Source organism: Gadus morhua, chromosome 23, assembly GCF_902167405.1.
Source record: "Gadus morhua chromosome 23, gadMor3.0, whole genome shotgun sequence".
NCBI lineage: Eukaryota > Metazoa > Chordata > Actinopteri > Gadiformes > Gadidae > Gadus > Gadus morhua.
In genome coordinates this window covers 12,936,184-12,949,043 of record NC_044070.1, presented here as the reverse complement: position 1 = coordinate 12,949,043, position 12,860 = coordinate 12,936,184, and the positions used below count along the sequence as shown (strand labels likewise).

The 12,860-nt window shown below is 41.3% G+C and overlaps 2 protein-coding genes across 3 annotated transcripts in view; both read left to right on the top strand.

The window, feature by feature from the left end:
• Positions 1 to 4,748, top strand: part of jcada (junctional cadherin 5 associated a) — a 30,818-nt gene extending 26,070 nt beyond the window's left edge. Inside the window, 2 exon segments of the mRNA XM_030348694.1 lie at positions 1 to 2,051; positions 2,334 to 4,748. Coding sequence (XP_030204554.1) covers positions 1 to 2,051; positions 2,334 to 2,368 — 2,086 coding nt within the window. The 3' untranslated portion in view covers positions 2,369 to 4,748.
• Positions 4,749 to 5,472: 724 nt separating this feature from the next.
• Positions 5,473 to 11,862, top strand: LOC115537072 (uncharacterized). 2 transcript variants are annotated; one of them, XM_030348695.1, is made up of 6 exons: positions 5,473 to 5,574; positions 6,511 to 6,683; positions 7,321 to 7,597; positions 8,067 to 8,244; positions 8,652 to 8,829; positions 9,184 to 11,862. In XM_030348695.1, exons 2-6 carry the CDS (start codon positions 6,540 to 6,542, stop codon positions 9,619 to 9,621), a joined length of 1,215 nt encoding a protein of 404 aa, XP_030204555.1. In that variant the 5' UTR covers positions 5,473 to 5,574; positions 6,511 to 6,539; the 3' UTR covers positions 9,622 to 11,862. The 2 variants fall into 2 exon arrangements, with proteins under 2 accessions (XP_030204555.1, XP_030204556.1); XM_030348696.1 differs by having other exon boundaries at positions 5,474 to 5,574; positions 7,321 to 7,573.
• Positions 11,863 to 12,860: the final 998 nt, after the last annotated feature.

Sequence of the window (12,860 nt, the reverse complement as noted above, 5' to 3'; positions counted from 1 at the left end):
GGCCACCCCCAGGCTGAACAGGGAGGCAGTACGCTCTTTTGAGGACGACGTGTTTGAGGAGAGGTTTGTCATCACCGAGCCGCTGAGATATAAAAACACGGCCACGGTGACCGACAAGCATCTGGAGAACCTCCTGATCCAGGAGAAGGCCAATGCTCTGCCCACCGTGGACCTCAGCAAACTCTACGAGGTGAAAAGCGCAAAAGGCATCCCCGAGAACGAGTCCATGGCGCAGAGGGCCGCCAGGATCCTGGGCATATCGGTGCCTGCCGAGGCCTTGGGTGGGGGGGACGGAGAGGAAGAAGACCCGCCTCACAACTCTTTCGAGGATACGAAGAGCGTCTCAGTGGAGATGGGAATACACAGCGCACGTGGAGAGACAAAGCAGGTGGTAGTACAGTGTGAGGAAGTGAAGGAGCCTTCGCCAACTGTCCTGGAGCAGGAGACGGCGGAGAGCAAGGAGATGGGATCAGATACGGAGCCCACCGAAAGAAGATGGAGGGAAAAGCCCGATGAGGTCCACAGCAGCTTGATGAATAACGGCAGCTTTGACCAGCAACAGATGCCTGTGCTTGACGTCGTCAGCGGGAACATCCCAGAGTTCCCCCGGAGCAAGCTGACCCTGTCCTTGCCCGCTACCCCCGTTGAGAAGCTGCCAACGTGTGGTGCGGAAAAGAGGAACCGCGGAGCAGCCTCCAAGCTCATCGAGTCCCTCCAGGACAAGCTGAGCTCATCTGCCTCCTCGTCGTCCACGCCTTCGGGCCGGTCGGCCACCGAGCGAATGGCCCGGCTGAAGGAACGGGACTCTGTGTCGCGGATCAGGCGCCTCAGTCTCAAAGGCTCGGAGTCCGGGGGAGAGACGGAGGAAAGAGACGGGAACCAAGAAGAAGATGGAGAAAAGGCTGTGCTGAGATGGGACAGTACAGAAGGGCAGCAAAAGGAGGAGGAGGAGGAGAGAAATTCAAAGGACGATGCGGTGCTGGTCTGTCGAGCTGAAAAAGCACACAAAAAACACAATTTAAGAATGGATCCCAAAGAAGTAGGGAAGGAAGTAGTAAGTAACGAAAAAGAGCAAAGAAAAGGAGAGCACACAGAAGTAGTGCTGCACATTGACATAGAAAAGCAAAGACTAGAAGAGTGTGCGGATCAAATCAACGTAGAAGAGAAAACACTAGAAGAGAAACCACTAGAAGAGCATGCCAAAGTAGAGCTTCAAATCAATGTAGAAGAGAAAATACTAGAAGGGAAAACACTAGAAGAGCATGCAGAAGTAGAGCTCCAAATCAACGTAGAACAGAAAGCGCTAGAAGAGCATGAAGAAACAGAGCTCCAACTCAATTTAGAAGGGAAAATACTAGAAGAGCATGCAGAAGTAGAGCTCCAAATCAATGTAGAAGAGAAAATACTAGAAGAGAAAGCATTAGAAGAGCATGCAGGAATAGAGCTCCAAATCAACGTAGAACAGAAAAAAATAGAAGAGAAAACACTAGAAAAGTGTGTAGAAGTAGAGCTACAAATCAACGTAGAAGACAAAACGCTAGAAGAGCATGCCAAAGTAGAGCTCCAAATCAAGGTAGAAGAGAAAAAACTTGAAGAGAAATCCCTAGGAGAGCATGCAGAAGTAGAGCCCCAAATCAACGTAGAAGAGAAGTCACTAGAAGAGCATGCCGAAGTAGAGCTACAAATCAATGAAGGTCAGTTGAAAAACGAGATTGCACTTGGAGCCGCCGAGGAAGCCGAGGGGAAGAAAGACGCGGTCCAATCGCAGAGCGAAGAGGTGGCCGAACCGCGGCAAACGGGGGAGGAGGAGGCAGAACCGAGGGGGAGGGAGTCCGGGGCGGGCGGGACCCGGCCGGAGCCGGGGGAGCGGGGAGCGGCGGGCCCGGACCAGCAGGCGATGCGGCCCAAGCCTCGGCAGCGAACCAGCAGACCCCAGAAGCCGCCGCTGCTGCCCAAACCGCGCAGCGTGCCCAAGAGGGAGATCACCCTGCCGCTCAGCTTCAGCACTGTGACCTCCGCCATGGAGGACAAGGAGGCCCTGTCCGTCTCAGGTGAGGCCCTTGACCACCCGTACAAATGTGTCTCTCTCGCCGGCTTGCGTTGCGGTATACCAGTTCTAGGCAGAAGTACGGCAATACTGTGTGAAGGCAGTGTATCCGGAGTGCGATGTGACAATGTTGTCACGTTTTATCTGAAAGTACAGCTATTCTCTATTGTCTGTCTATTCATTCAAAGATATTTCAACCGCGTCGCAATTGCATGGCAGGATTACTCGTATCACAATGCATAATACATTGTTTCTCTACTTATACACTGTTCTGTTCTGTCGGCAGACTCGTACGACCCCAGTCGAGTGGAGAGAGTGTGACCTCCGACGTGGCCTTCACCACTGTGAAAATTGATTCCAGCTTACGTTAACAGCTTTTTACCCAACGACAAAGCCCCAACCCCCCTCACGAGTACTGTTAATACAATAATCCTGCCAACCGTGTCTGTCCTGATGCTGCAAGAGTATTTTCTACAGCTAAATCAAGGTTCCAGCGGTATCTATTCTACAGACCCCTACCAAACCCCATCGACCTCCGTCCTATACAGTCGCAACGTCAAAAAGTTTATTATCATCTCATCCGGTTTTTAACACAGATTCTCTTCTGTTCCTTTTCCTTTCTCCTTTTCTTATTTTTCGCCTGATGCATGACATTTATCCCCACCACACTGGGCTCCTAGCGAGCATTAGTGCAGGAATATGAATGTAAAAGTGCTTCTGCTTCTCACACAAAAGACTAATTAAATGAAACAAAATATATATTAAATAGGTAAAAAAAGAGGTATTGCGTTACAATCAGTGTTAAACCTACACCAAATGTAAATAACATAGAGGTCTAAGATTTATGAAGAAAAAAATGAATCAAACTTTTCATTGCTGACGAAATGTATATTTTCTTATCGATGTTTAGATATAAATAGATATTTTGGGGAAATGTAGTCTAGGGGTGTATTATTAATAACTGCCCCCCTCCCCCCCTCTGTTCTTTATTCTTATACTTGTGTGATAGAGAATGTACCAAGAGATTGTGGGTTAGAACAAGAAACACTGTGGTCTTTGAATCGTCTCACTTAAGAGCAATATTGTTGCATGGGAACTTTTGTTACAACTGCCCCGCGTAGCAGAGGGTCTGTGGTGCGGGGAGCGGAGTCCAATTTAAACGGCCGCTCTAAAGCTGTACATTTTGGTACAGCTGTCAGGGAAGTTGCAACCCTATGATTGCTAGCTTTATGTTAGTCGCGGTCATTTCTTGAAGTAGCAGATAAAATTTGGTTGACTGTTGTTCAGTTTTACCAAACACACACAAACACACACACACAAACACACACACACACACACACACACACACACACACACACACACACACACACACACACACACACACACACACACACACACACACACACACACAGTGAGGTTATATCACATTGAGTTTATATCCCCTCTGCAATCACGTCGTGTAGCCAAAACATATTTTATTGTTAAGAATCATTAAAATGTACAAAACGAAATATATATTTTAAATTGTTAACAAAAGTTTATATTTAACCGTGCATTTTCTTTGACCACATCAAGGACAGGATTGAGTTATGAGAAGGTATCATTTTTGAAAAAGTGCTTTATGCAAGATACGATAGATGTAGCTATGTTGATCGCTGTGTGCCTTGTACACACTACTGGTTCTGCGGAGGAATTCATTTGTAAGATACAATGGGTCCAGTGTACACATTTTAGTTTAACAGATTTAAAATGGACATTATAAGTCCAATTTACTTTCATGGATAGATATATACCGTTTGTATCATTTGGCATTCTTTTGGCAATAATATTGAATACCAAGCTAACGATGCTTTATATTCATGCTGTGCAGAACCATGTCATTTGGATACATATGTAGAGCTCAATTAGCAATACATATGAAGGGATTAGCAATACGTGATAAGTTTCAATACCATACCAAACAAAATACACTATGCATCGGGCATCAATTTTCTCTTGCTTAACACTAAATTCAAAGCGAATACTGGATTTTCCACATTATAATAAGCTTGTATGACCATATCACTCGCAAACCTTTGTCACGTCTTGAGTCATCATAATGTGTCCGTATTTGGTGTTGAACTTGGTGGATCTGATACTAGTCATGTGATGAGAGTAGCTTTGACTTTAGTTGAACGTTGAACGGTCTGCTTATCGTCCTGTTATCGACCGTGTACCTGTACCTCTGTACATCAGGTAGTCTAACGTTACATGGCCATTCACATAGATGTTTTTGTACTGAAAGTTATTTGTACATAAACTATTGGTGCACATCTTGCTTTGATATTTTCTATTTTCATACCCAAGTCTGTAAAGTTTTTTGTGTATGATCAAACATCGATTTTTTTTTTGTTGCATGAAATGCATAAGACATATGAGAGCAAATGGTGCATTTGCATATAATTGCATTTGGTACGATACAGTTTAGCTGATAAGCAAGTTATATTTCATATAATGCCTATTTTATTTTCCAAAATGAAGCAACATATTTAACAGAACAAGGTATTTTTTAGATTGTTGTCTAAAGGGAGTTGTTTTTGAGTAACCAATTGGTCTATATTTATGATGCAATCTTTGAGGTTGATCATGAATGCAGGCCGATGTGTTTTACTGTTGTAAATTACTGAAGACTATTAATAAATGAAAGTCTTTGCATGTAAAATGTTTGCCTTGGTTTTATTGAGTCTGTTCAGTCAGATTTGTTCATGTTTGGGGGGTGGGGGGGGGGTATGGAGTCCACACTGACGTGCACTTAGAGGGACCAAACCAAGATACAGATATGGGAGCTGCCTTACCCTCGTTTTTGATATAATGGCTGTCAATAGGTAAGTAAATAAGTGTGTGTGTGTGTGTGTGTGTGTGTGTGTGTGTGTGTGTGTGTGTGTGTGTGTGTGTGTGTGTGTGCAACTCGACAGTGAGTTACAATTAATAATGAGGAAACCTACCTGTGACCAGAAAATGTCACATTAAAAATAGATTTAATCTGAACCTACGTTTCACACATAAACCCTTCTGTTCTTTTGTCCTCAGCTGTGGTGAACTGGAACACATTTTCAGAGAAGTATAGAAGGGTCTACAAAACTTGTCTATTTATGTTTGATTGTCTAACTCTTGGTTCACGTCGAAATTCATTTTTCCAGAATTGATTTCTCTTGATTAGTTTTATCCCCCCAATGTAGTATTCTTCTGAGCTTATCTTCTGAGATTGTCTTCATAATTTTGACAATTTAGCAGGAAGAGAACTAATCCCCTTCCGTACAACGTCATATCTTATTCTTCAAAGTCTTTCAATCTTGGTAGTTATAATATTTGAGATATGAAAGCTATAATTCATTAGAACTATGAGGTGTATACGCCTTTAAGAAAAAGGGGGCGTAACTTGTATTCTTGCCTTCCGCAGACACCATTGGCTGTACCATGCGCCCTCTAAATTTGAACATAAGAAGCGCCAAAGAGAAAGTATGAACAGAATGGCGCCAGTTTAAAAGGTAAACAGTTGTGCTATGCAACAATATTAATGGTACAAAACACTTACTGTAATTGCATAGGCAAAGAATTATGTGATTGGCTATTAATGAACAATGCCAAGTTAAATACGACGCATATTTTAGGTTTCAAAGTTTGTGTCCAGTCGATGTTTTGCTGCCAAACATTTTGATCGCCAGTTAATTTATATCGACGGCCCAAAATGGTGGCCGTTACACGGAAATTTCGCGCTTATTGCGTTAAAGACCGATCAAATATAGATACTGTGTGTGTGTGTGTGTGTGTGTGTGTGTGTGTGTGTGTGTGTGTGTGTGTGTGTGTGTGTGTGTGTGTGTGTGAATAAGAGGAAAGACATTTCTGGGTTTTGTTAGATCAACTACAGTTGAAGTCGTGGCTTAACGTGGAGCAAAGAGGAGACGGAACGTCTATCCAATAGACGGAACGTCCATTGGATATCGGACCCAAATATCCAATAGACGTTCCGTCTCCTCTTTGCTCCATGTTGAGCTACGACTCATTTTAACCCGACGGACCGACAATGTGCTACCAATCTTGAAGTTAACACTTCAAACAATAATTCCCATAATGCGCGCGGCCGAGCGGGTGCCTGTTACGTCCAAAGAGGCGTATGATTTACATTCACACCAGCTGAAAAGATCCGCACCAGCGATTTTTTTGGTTTGGTTCGAACCAAACATGGCAGATGTCAATAAGGGACGGTTCCGAGAGGCAACGGAGGCATCGCCTCCTCGTGATTTAGAAAACTAAAAAGATTTACGTGATAATGAAATTATTATTAAAATATATATATATTTTTTATTATCTATGTGCAATGTGTGTTTATTACTGAGTAATTACATGAAAATGTCGAAAACCCTTTATTAAAATAACTAATCTGTGTGTGTCTGTGTGTGCACTTGACTCTTCTCATTTTTCAGAAACCGCTCCTGTCACCTAGCAAATCAGGATGAATACATATTGTGAGCCAGACCATGTTAAGTTTGTCAAGAGTAACCGGATGCAATTTGCTGATATTCTCTACGACCATCAATTTATACTGGATGTATTCCATGCGAAATACGACCTACCGGACAGGGAGACCAGAAACTTGGTACAGCTCCCTTTTCATCCCTCTCTCCCCCCTCTACCTCCGTCCACCCTTTACATATGCATATTGTGGCGACTGCAAAAGAGGAACCAGCCCGGAGCCCAGGTCAAAGGAGGTTGCAACTCTCGTGCTCCCTACACCACACAACCCCGAGAGTTGCCTTTATTTAACACACACAAAGACACAAAACACGAATCATATTATTCGCAACCACGACTGCCTTGGCGGCAGTGTCTCTTCCCCCGACCCTCCCAGGATCCTTTGTAGCACCCGGTCAAGGCGACCACGGCAATGATCGCCACAATATATATTAGGGCTGTCAGGCGATTCAAATATTTAATTGATCTATGCAAACGTATGTCTATTTTTGGAACCTACCAGCTGTATGCACGTGTTCTTTTTGGCAGTTAGTTAATATTTAGCTACTATATACACCCCAATGAGCGTGTTATAGCAACGGTTAAGTGTCTATGTATATATATACAGTGTCTATGTATATACCGGTATATACATTATATTTTTGCGTGTATGGGTTATTTGTGTGTATATATTGTTATACTGTTTTTATTTGATTTTATGTATGCATATTTGTTTGTATACTGTGTATTTGTGTGTGTGTGTGTGTGTTTGTGTATATTAGGAAGCCAAGGAGAACAAGTTGGAGGCTCTGTTGGATCTGGTTCAGAAAAAAGGAAAGAGTGCATGCAAAGTGTTTATCTCTCTGCTGCGGGAGAACCTTGAGGTGAAGAAGACCTTCCCCCGGCTCACTGAAATTGACTTCAACCCGCTGGACCCCGCATCCCCATCTCCACCTCTTAGTCCTCAAATCCCAAACTCAGCCAAGAGAGCGGGACCTTCACGAGGGTCAGGAGCCAGAGGTTTACCGACCCAAGGTTTGCCCCAGACCAACCCTTCTTGTAGGTGCTACATGAACACTAGAAACAGCCATGTAAAAAACCAAAGTCTGACTGTACAGTCAGACTTCATCCGATGTCATGTTACGCAAACAGCGTAACCCAAATTTAGGTCTGAATAAGTTTGGCCAGATAATCAAGTTACACCCATTACACAATCGACATGCTTTCAGACTGTCTAGTAGAAGCCTTTTATGTTTCCAAGATCTAATCATCTTGAAAATCCTTGATGGGAGAAAGTCTCGCAGTCGCAACGATCATCTTAAAAAAAAAAAGTATCAGATCGAGAGGTGCATGTAAACACAATCACTGTTTTAATTTCTTGTTAGATATTCTGTTATGAGTATCTTCAATGTAACAAAGCATAACGTAAATCAAAACCATACAAGACCTTTTGAGTTCTTGCAATAAATTGTGATGAATTTAATTATTTATTTTTATTATTGTTTGTATTTATTTATTGTATTATTAGGCTCAACCAGAAAGGGGCAGATTTCTCTGCAAGGCTACCTTCAACAGGTCTCAGAGCTCATCCAGAATAAGAAGTGCCAGTTCTTCAGAACCAACATGAGGATCAAAGACCAGACCTTGGTTGTCATGGTCTTCAACACTGGACTACGACAAGAATTCATCAACATGGAAAAAAACAAGTAAACATGCATACCTGCCGCATAGCACAACACTGGCTTACAAAATGTAAACTTGATAAGAAAATGAACATGACAAACATTGAGAATATGCAGGGATTATAGTTTTATGACACCACAATGTATTTCCGCCTTTTGTGGTCAAGAAAGGCTATTCTTTTGATTGGTCTAGAAACTGCAAAAAAAAAGGGTCAGTTTCCACTCCTTAAAGTCAGTTGTCTGCGGAACCTTCACACTGGAGCCCTGCCTTCTCCTACTATGTAATTCACCTGTTGTGTAGGAATATAGACAAAACGATGGCTCTATAGAAAGCCATCTACCAGACTACCAGACCATAGTGGGAATTTAGTGTGTGTGTGTTTTATCATTGGGGGTGTGGTGATAACAGATGCTAATGTTGTGTCTTTTAGGAGTCTTGTTGTCCTGGAGAGACTGAAACGGGGCTGGTCGGATAGTGTACTCTTCACAGACTCCTCCAGGTTCAAGGTTCTGGACGATCGGCTGTTCACAGGTAACCCGCACTTCGGCGTACCATTGGCCACCTCGGACGAGATGCTGCCCAATAAGAAGAACTATGGACAAAGAAAGGTACAGCAGTCTTCTCAGAATACATCCCTTGCTTTGAACAATGGAACGTTCCTCATTCTGGAGATATTTTGCATGCAGATGGGTATGATTTTCTAGGTGATTGACTGCATCATACGCAGCCTGCAACATTAACTCGGCTTCAACTCAAAATTTGGACCTTTGACCATTGGCTGATAGGTAGAGGATTCGTGTCCTCCATCGGTCCTAATAGGACCACTTACGTCAATAGTCCAACTTTTCCGCAATTATTTTGCGGCTTCAGAGTTGGTTTTGCCGTCCATGATTTTTGTGAAGCAGGTCTCTCTCCGAGCCTGACGGTTCCCCACTAATGTGAATGTCCCCTCTAACATCCAGTCCACCAAGACGAGCACCCCTTTTCCACCTTACGATCCGCAACCCCCCCTGAGGACCGTCACCATGGAGATCCTCGGCGTCCGTCTGAAGGAAAAGTTCTCCTGCCCACGGGACCACCTGCTGGAGGACCTCCCCCCTAGCCAGTACGTGGACTGTGGGCTCTGCGATATGAAGTACGGCAAGGCGGCCTTAAAACGGGTTCTGAATGGGAAGGTGTTTGTCAGGGAGTCTGACCAGTTCTTGGAGCTGACAGATGACCATGTCAGGAACCTGCTGAAGGAGGCAATGGACGAGGGCTGCGACACCATCGACAAATTGGAGATAGCCCTGAAAGAAGTCTGCTTTCTTAAAGTCACCTTAAGCAACAATATTGTCATCTCTGTGTCCAGAGCGAGCCCTGATGCCTCTCAGTGCAGGGCTACTCATATTGTTTGTTAGGGATGGGGGAAAATCCATTTATCTGGCATTTTCTCCAACCATTCTCAGGTTTATTTTGTAAAAAAGAATCGTTCAGAATGCTGAGAGTTGTTGTTGTTAGAGTTCTAACAAATACCCCAAAATTTGAACGTAATACAACAATTCTTAAGGCGAGACACTGCAGGCAAAATCATCGATTTTTCAGTCACTGGTCAATTTTGATATTTTGGGCTATTTTGCACCACTAACATGTAATGTTTCACACAAAAGAAAAAAAAAAGTCAAAACAAAACATTTAGGTGATTGTTTTGTTATAGTTTGTCAACTTCCGCCTCTGAATTTTACAGAATATTACAATTTTACACATATTACAACCGGTCTCTGTCATATGTGTTCCGTGGTATCGTTGGAAAGCACTCGATCTGCTGCACAACATAAAACTGATATCTGATTGGCTGTACTCGATTTCCGACAAGACGATTGGTTCCAATGTATCACGTGGTATGCTCTCAAGCTTCCTGGTTAGCTTTTGCCATAAGAATCTTTAAAGGCCGTTTTCTCAAAATGAGTTTTTCCTCGCACGCCAAGCAAGGAATCTCCACTTCTGTAGCACCTACATGCACCAAACTTTAGAATCTTATTCTCAGCTACTATATGAAGATTGTTACCGTGGGATTTGATATATCATTCTTGGCCTGATTTACATGACATTTTATACATAAATAAAGCAATACATTTTTTAAGGCATTGGCAGTATTTTCAGATTAACTGGATAACGAAAGGAGATATCTATAATCCCCTTTGTAAATATTTTTCTATTTAATATAGAAACAACATGAAAAAATAATTTTAAGCCTGGCTTTTTCCAATGGTCCGATTCTTCGTATCAAAATATATACACATTTGCGCATATTTTATTAGATATAGCCTAATTAGCATATCTTAACATACATTTACAGAAAACTTCCAATGCATTTTCTTCTTGTAATCATGTGGTTAATCAACCGGTAAAGTTTCATAAAGATATCTGTAAGTTAAAAAAAAAATCCTATTCACCTGCCGTGTCTCGCCTTAAATCACTACATTGGCTCCCTGAATGTCAGAGAATTGATTTTAATCAGCAATTTTTGTTGATCTCTACATGGTTTAGGGTCAAAAATATTTAACTGATTTACTTCCACTACGTAAGCATCCTAGACCTTTACGATCTTCTTAAATTGTCCCCCTCTGTATCTTTTTTTAAATCAAATCTTAAACCTCATCACTACTCTATTGCCTTTAATTCTGTTTAACCTTTCTTTTACCTCCTCTTTATTTCATATTTTAGTCTTTTGATCATGATTGGACATTGATTCTTTGCAACGTCTAGCCAACATTATCATCATACTGTCATAGGTGAGTGCTGCATGCAGCGCTCAACTATTGTTCTTCATAAGTTTTATTCTTTCTTTCTTTCCTCTTTATTATTCTCCACAAACTTTGGGACCTATCTCCTTCCTCAATTTTTCACCTAGAGTTTTAAGTTTTAAACTTTCAGAGTAGCTTATTTTTCAGATTTTATAAGTATTTTATACTTTCTAAGATAATCTACTTTTAAAATACTGTCTTTTTTTAACATGGGAGGCCTCCCTACTCTGGTACTTCATCTGTTTAAGACGTAACTAACTTGCATTATCAATAATATCTAAAGGGAATTTCGCTATAATTTAAAATTTCTTCGGAATCAGTTTTAGTTTCCTACCGGCTTTGTTTTCAGCTGTTTTCATTGAAGATGTCTGCCCATTCTGACACACCTACTTTTTAAGACATCGTAACTCAATAGATTTCAGTTGGTCTCAATGATTTACGTTGACGCTGGATCGTGCAGACGTTTAGCAGTGTTGCAAGATTGGGCGGTTTTTCTCGCCGGATTGGGCGACTTTTGGAGGACGTTCCGGCAGTTTTGCCAGATTGGGCGATTTTTCCCGCTCTATTGGGCTACTTTTAATCACACACCGACATTTCAGCATTTTTTGCAATGCTTTGCGCTTTTCATTCTGCTGCACTTTATTTGTTTCCAACTATTTACATTTCTTAAATGGTTTGCATGTTTACATCATTTAGACTTTTGAACTAACTGTATTTTTCTGCAGGAAATGCATTTTCTAGTTATTACTATTTTACTGTTATTATGGTTGTCTCAAAAATATGATTGTTACTTGTTTAATTGTTATATTGTAATAGTGTATACACTATTCGCAGAATAAACAATGTTTGTTTTAAGTTGTTGTCTACTTACAGTCATTTACTCCTAATTTTGTTTAAACTAACACTAGATAACCATTGTGTTCATTGAAACCATCTTTTTTTTTTACCATGGTTGCATAGTTTACGTTAAGATAAGGCCTGGAAATAATGTATAACAATAATATTTAAATATTCCCCCAACTGTAAAATAAAGCTACTGGAGGCAATAAGTTAAAAAAAATCGCCTTTGCAATAATAAATATAAAGCAGGCAGTTATTCCAAATGCAACCTAGTTAGACATAATCAAAGAATCGCCGATTAATTTTAAGGTAGAAAGAGGCTCTACTACGCCACCCTGTGGAACTATAGAGAACACCATACACTACAGAATATGAGCGTTATAGAAATTATTAAATTATAGATGTGTTCGATTCGGAAATAATTCAGTGTGTATTATGACAATTTATTTCAGCTTGCTGAGAATCCAACTGTGCTATCTAGCAATAAAAAAAAGGGTCCTTTTCTGGCTGCAGCATGCAAAGAAGTATAAACATAAGGGGTAACACTGTTGTTTTTTATTGGTCGTCATGAAAAAAAACATAAGGGGTAACAGTGTTGTCTTTGTCAAATAAAATATAAGGGGTAACACTGTCATTTTTTTATCAGTCGTCATGAAAAAACCATAAGGGGTAACACTGTCGTTTTTTATTGGTCGTCATGAAAAAAAACATAAGGGGTAACACTGTTGTTTTTTATTGGTCGTCATGAAAAAATACAAGGGGTAACACAGTTGTTTTTTATTGGTCGCTCAATTTCTGTGGAAAACACAATATCTTTAAACGTAACGCTATCATTTCTATTGCACATTGTCATATATAACCTCCGACAAAACTAATTTACAAATCTCAGTGGGAGGTGGAGAGAGCTGTGAGATAACCCCCTGGAGACCGGGGTTCAAGTCTGGTTGATGTCCTCCGTTGGAATGCTCTTATTTCTATTTCATGCGAATTATAAAGTCAAGTATAACCAATGT

Coding starts and splice junctions, on each gene's coding strand:
- LOC115537072 (XM_030348695.1), top strand. CDS start 6,540: ATGAATACATATTGTGAGCCAGACCATGTTAAGTTTGTCAAGAGTAAC. Junction 7,598..8,066: donor GCCCCAGACCAACCCTTCTT/GTAGGTGCTACA, acceptor TTGTATTATTAG/GCTCAACCAGAAAGGGGCAG. Junction 8,830..9,183: donor AGAACTATGGACAAAGAAAG/GTACAGCAGTCT, acceptor TCTAACATCCAG/TCCACCAAGACGAGCACCCC.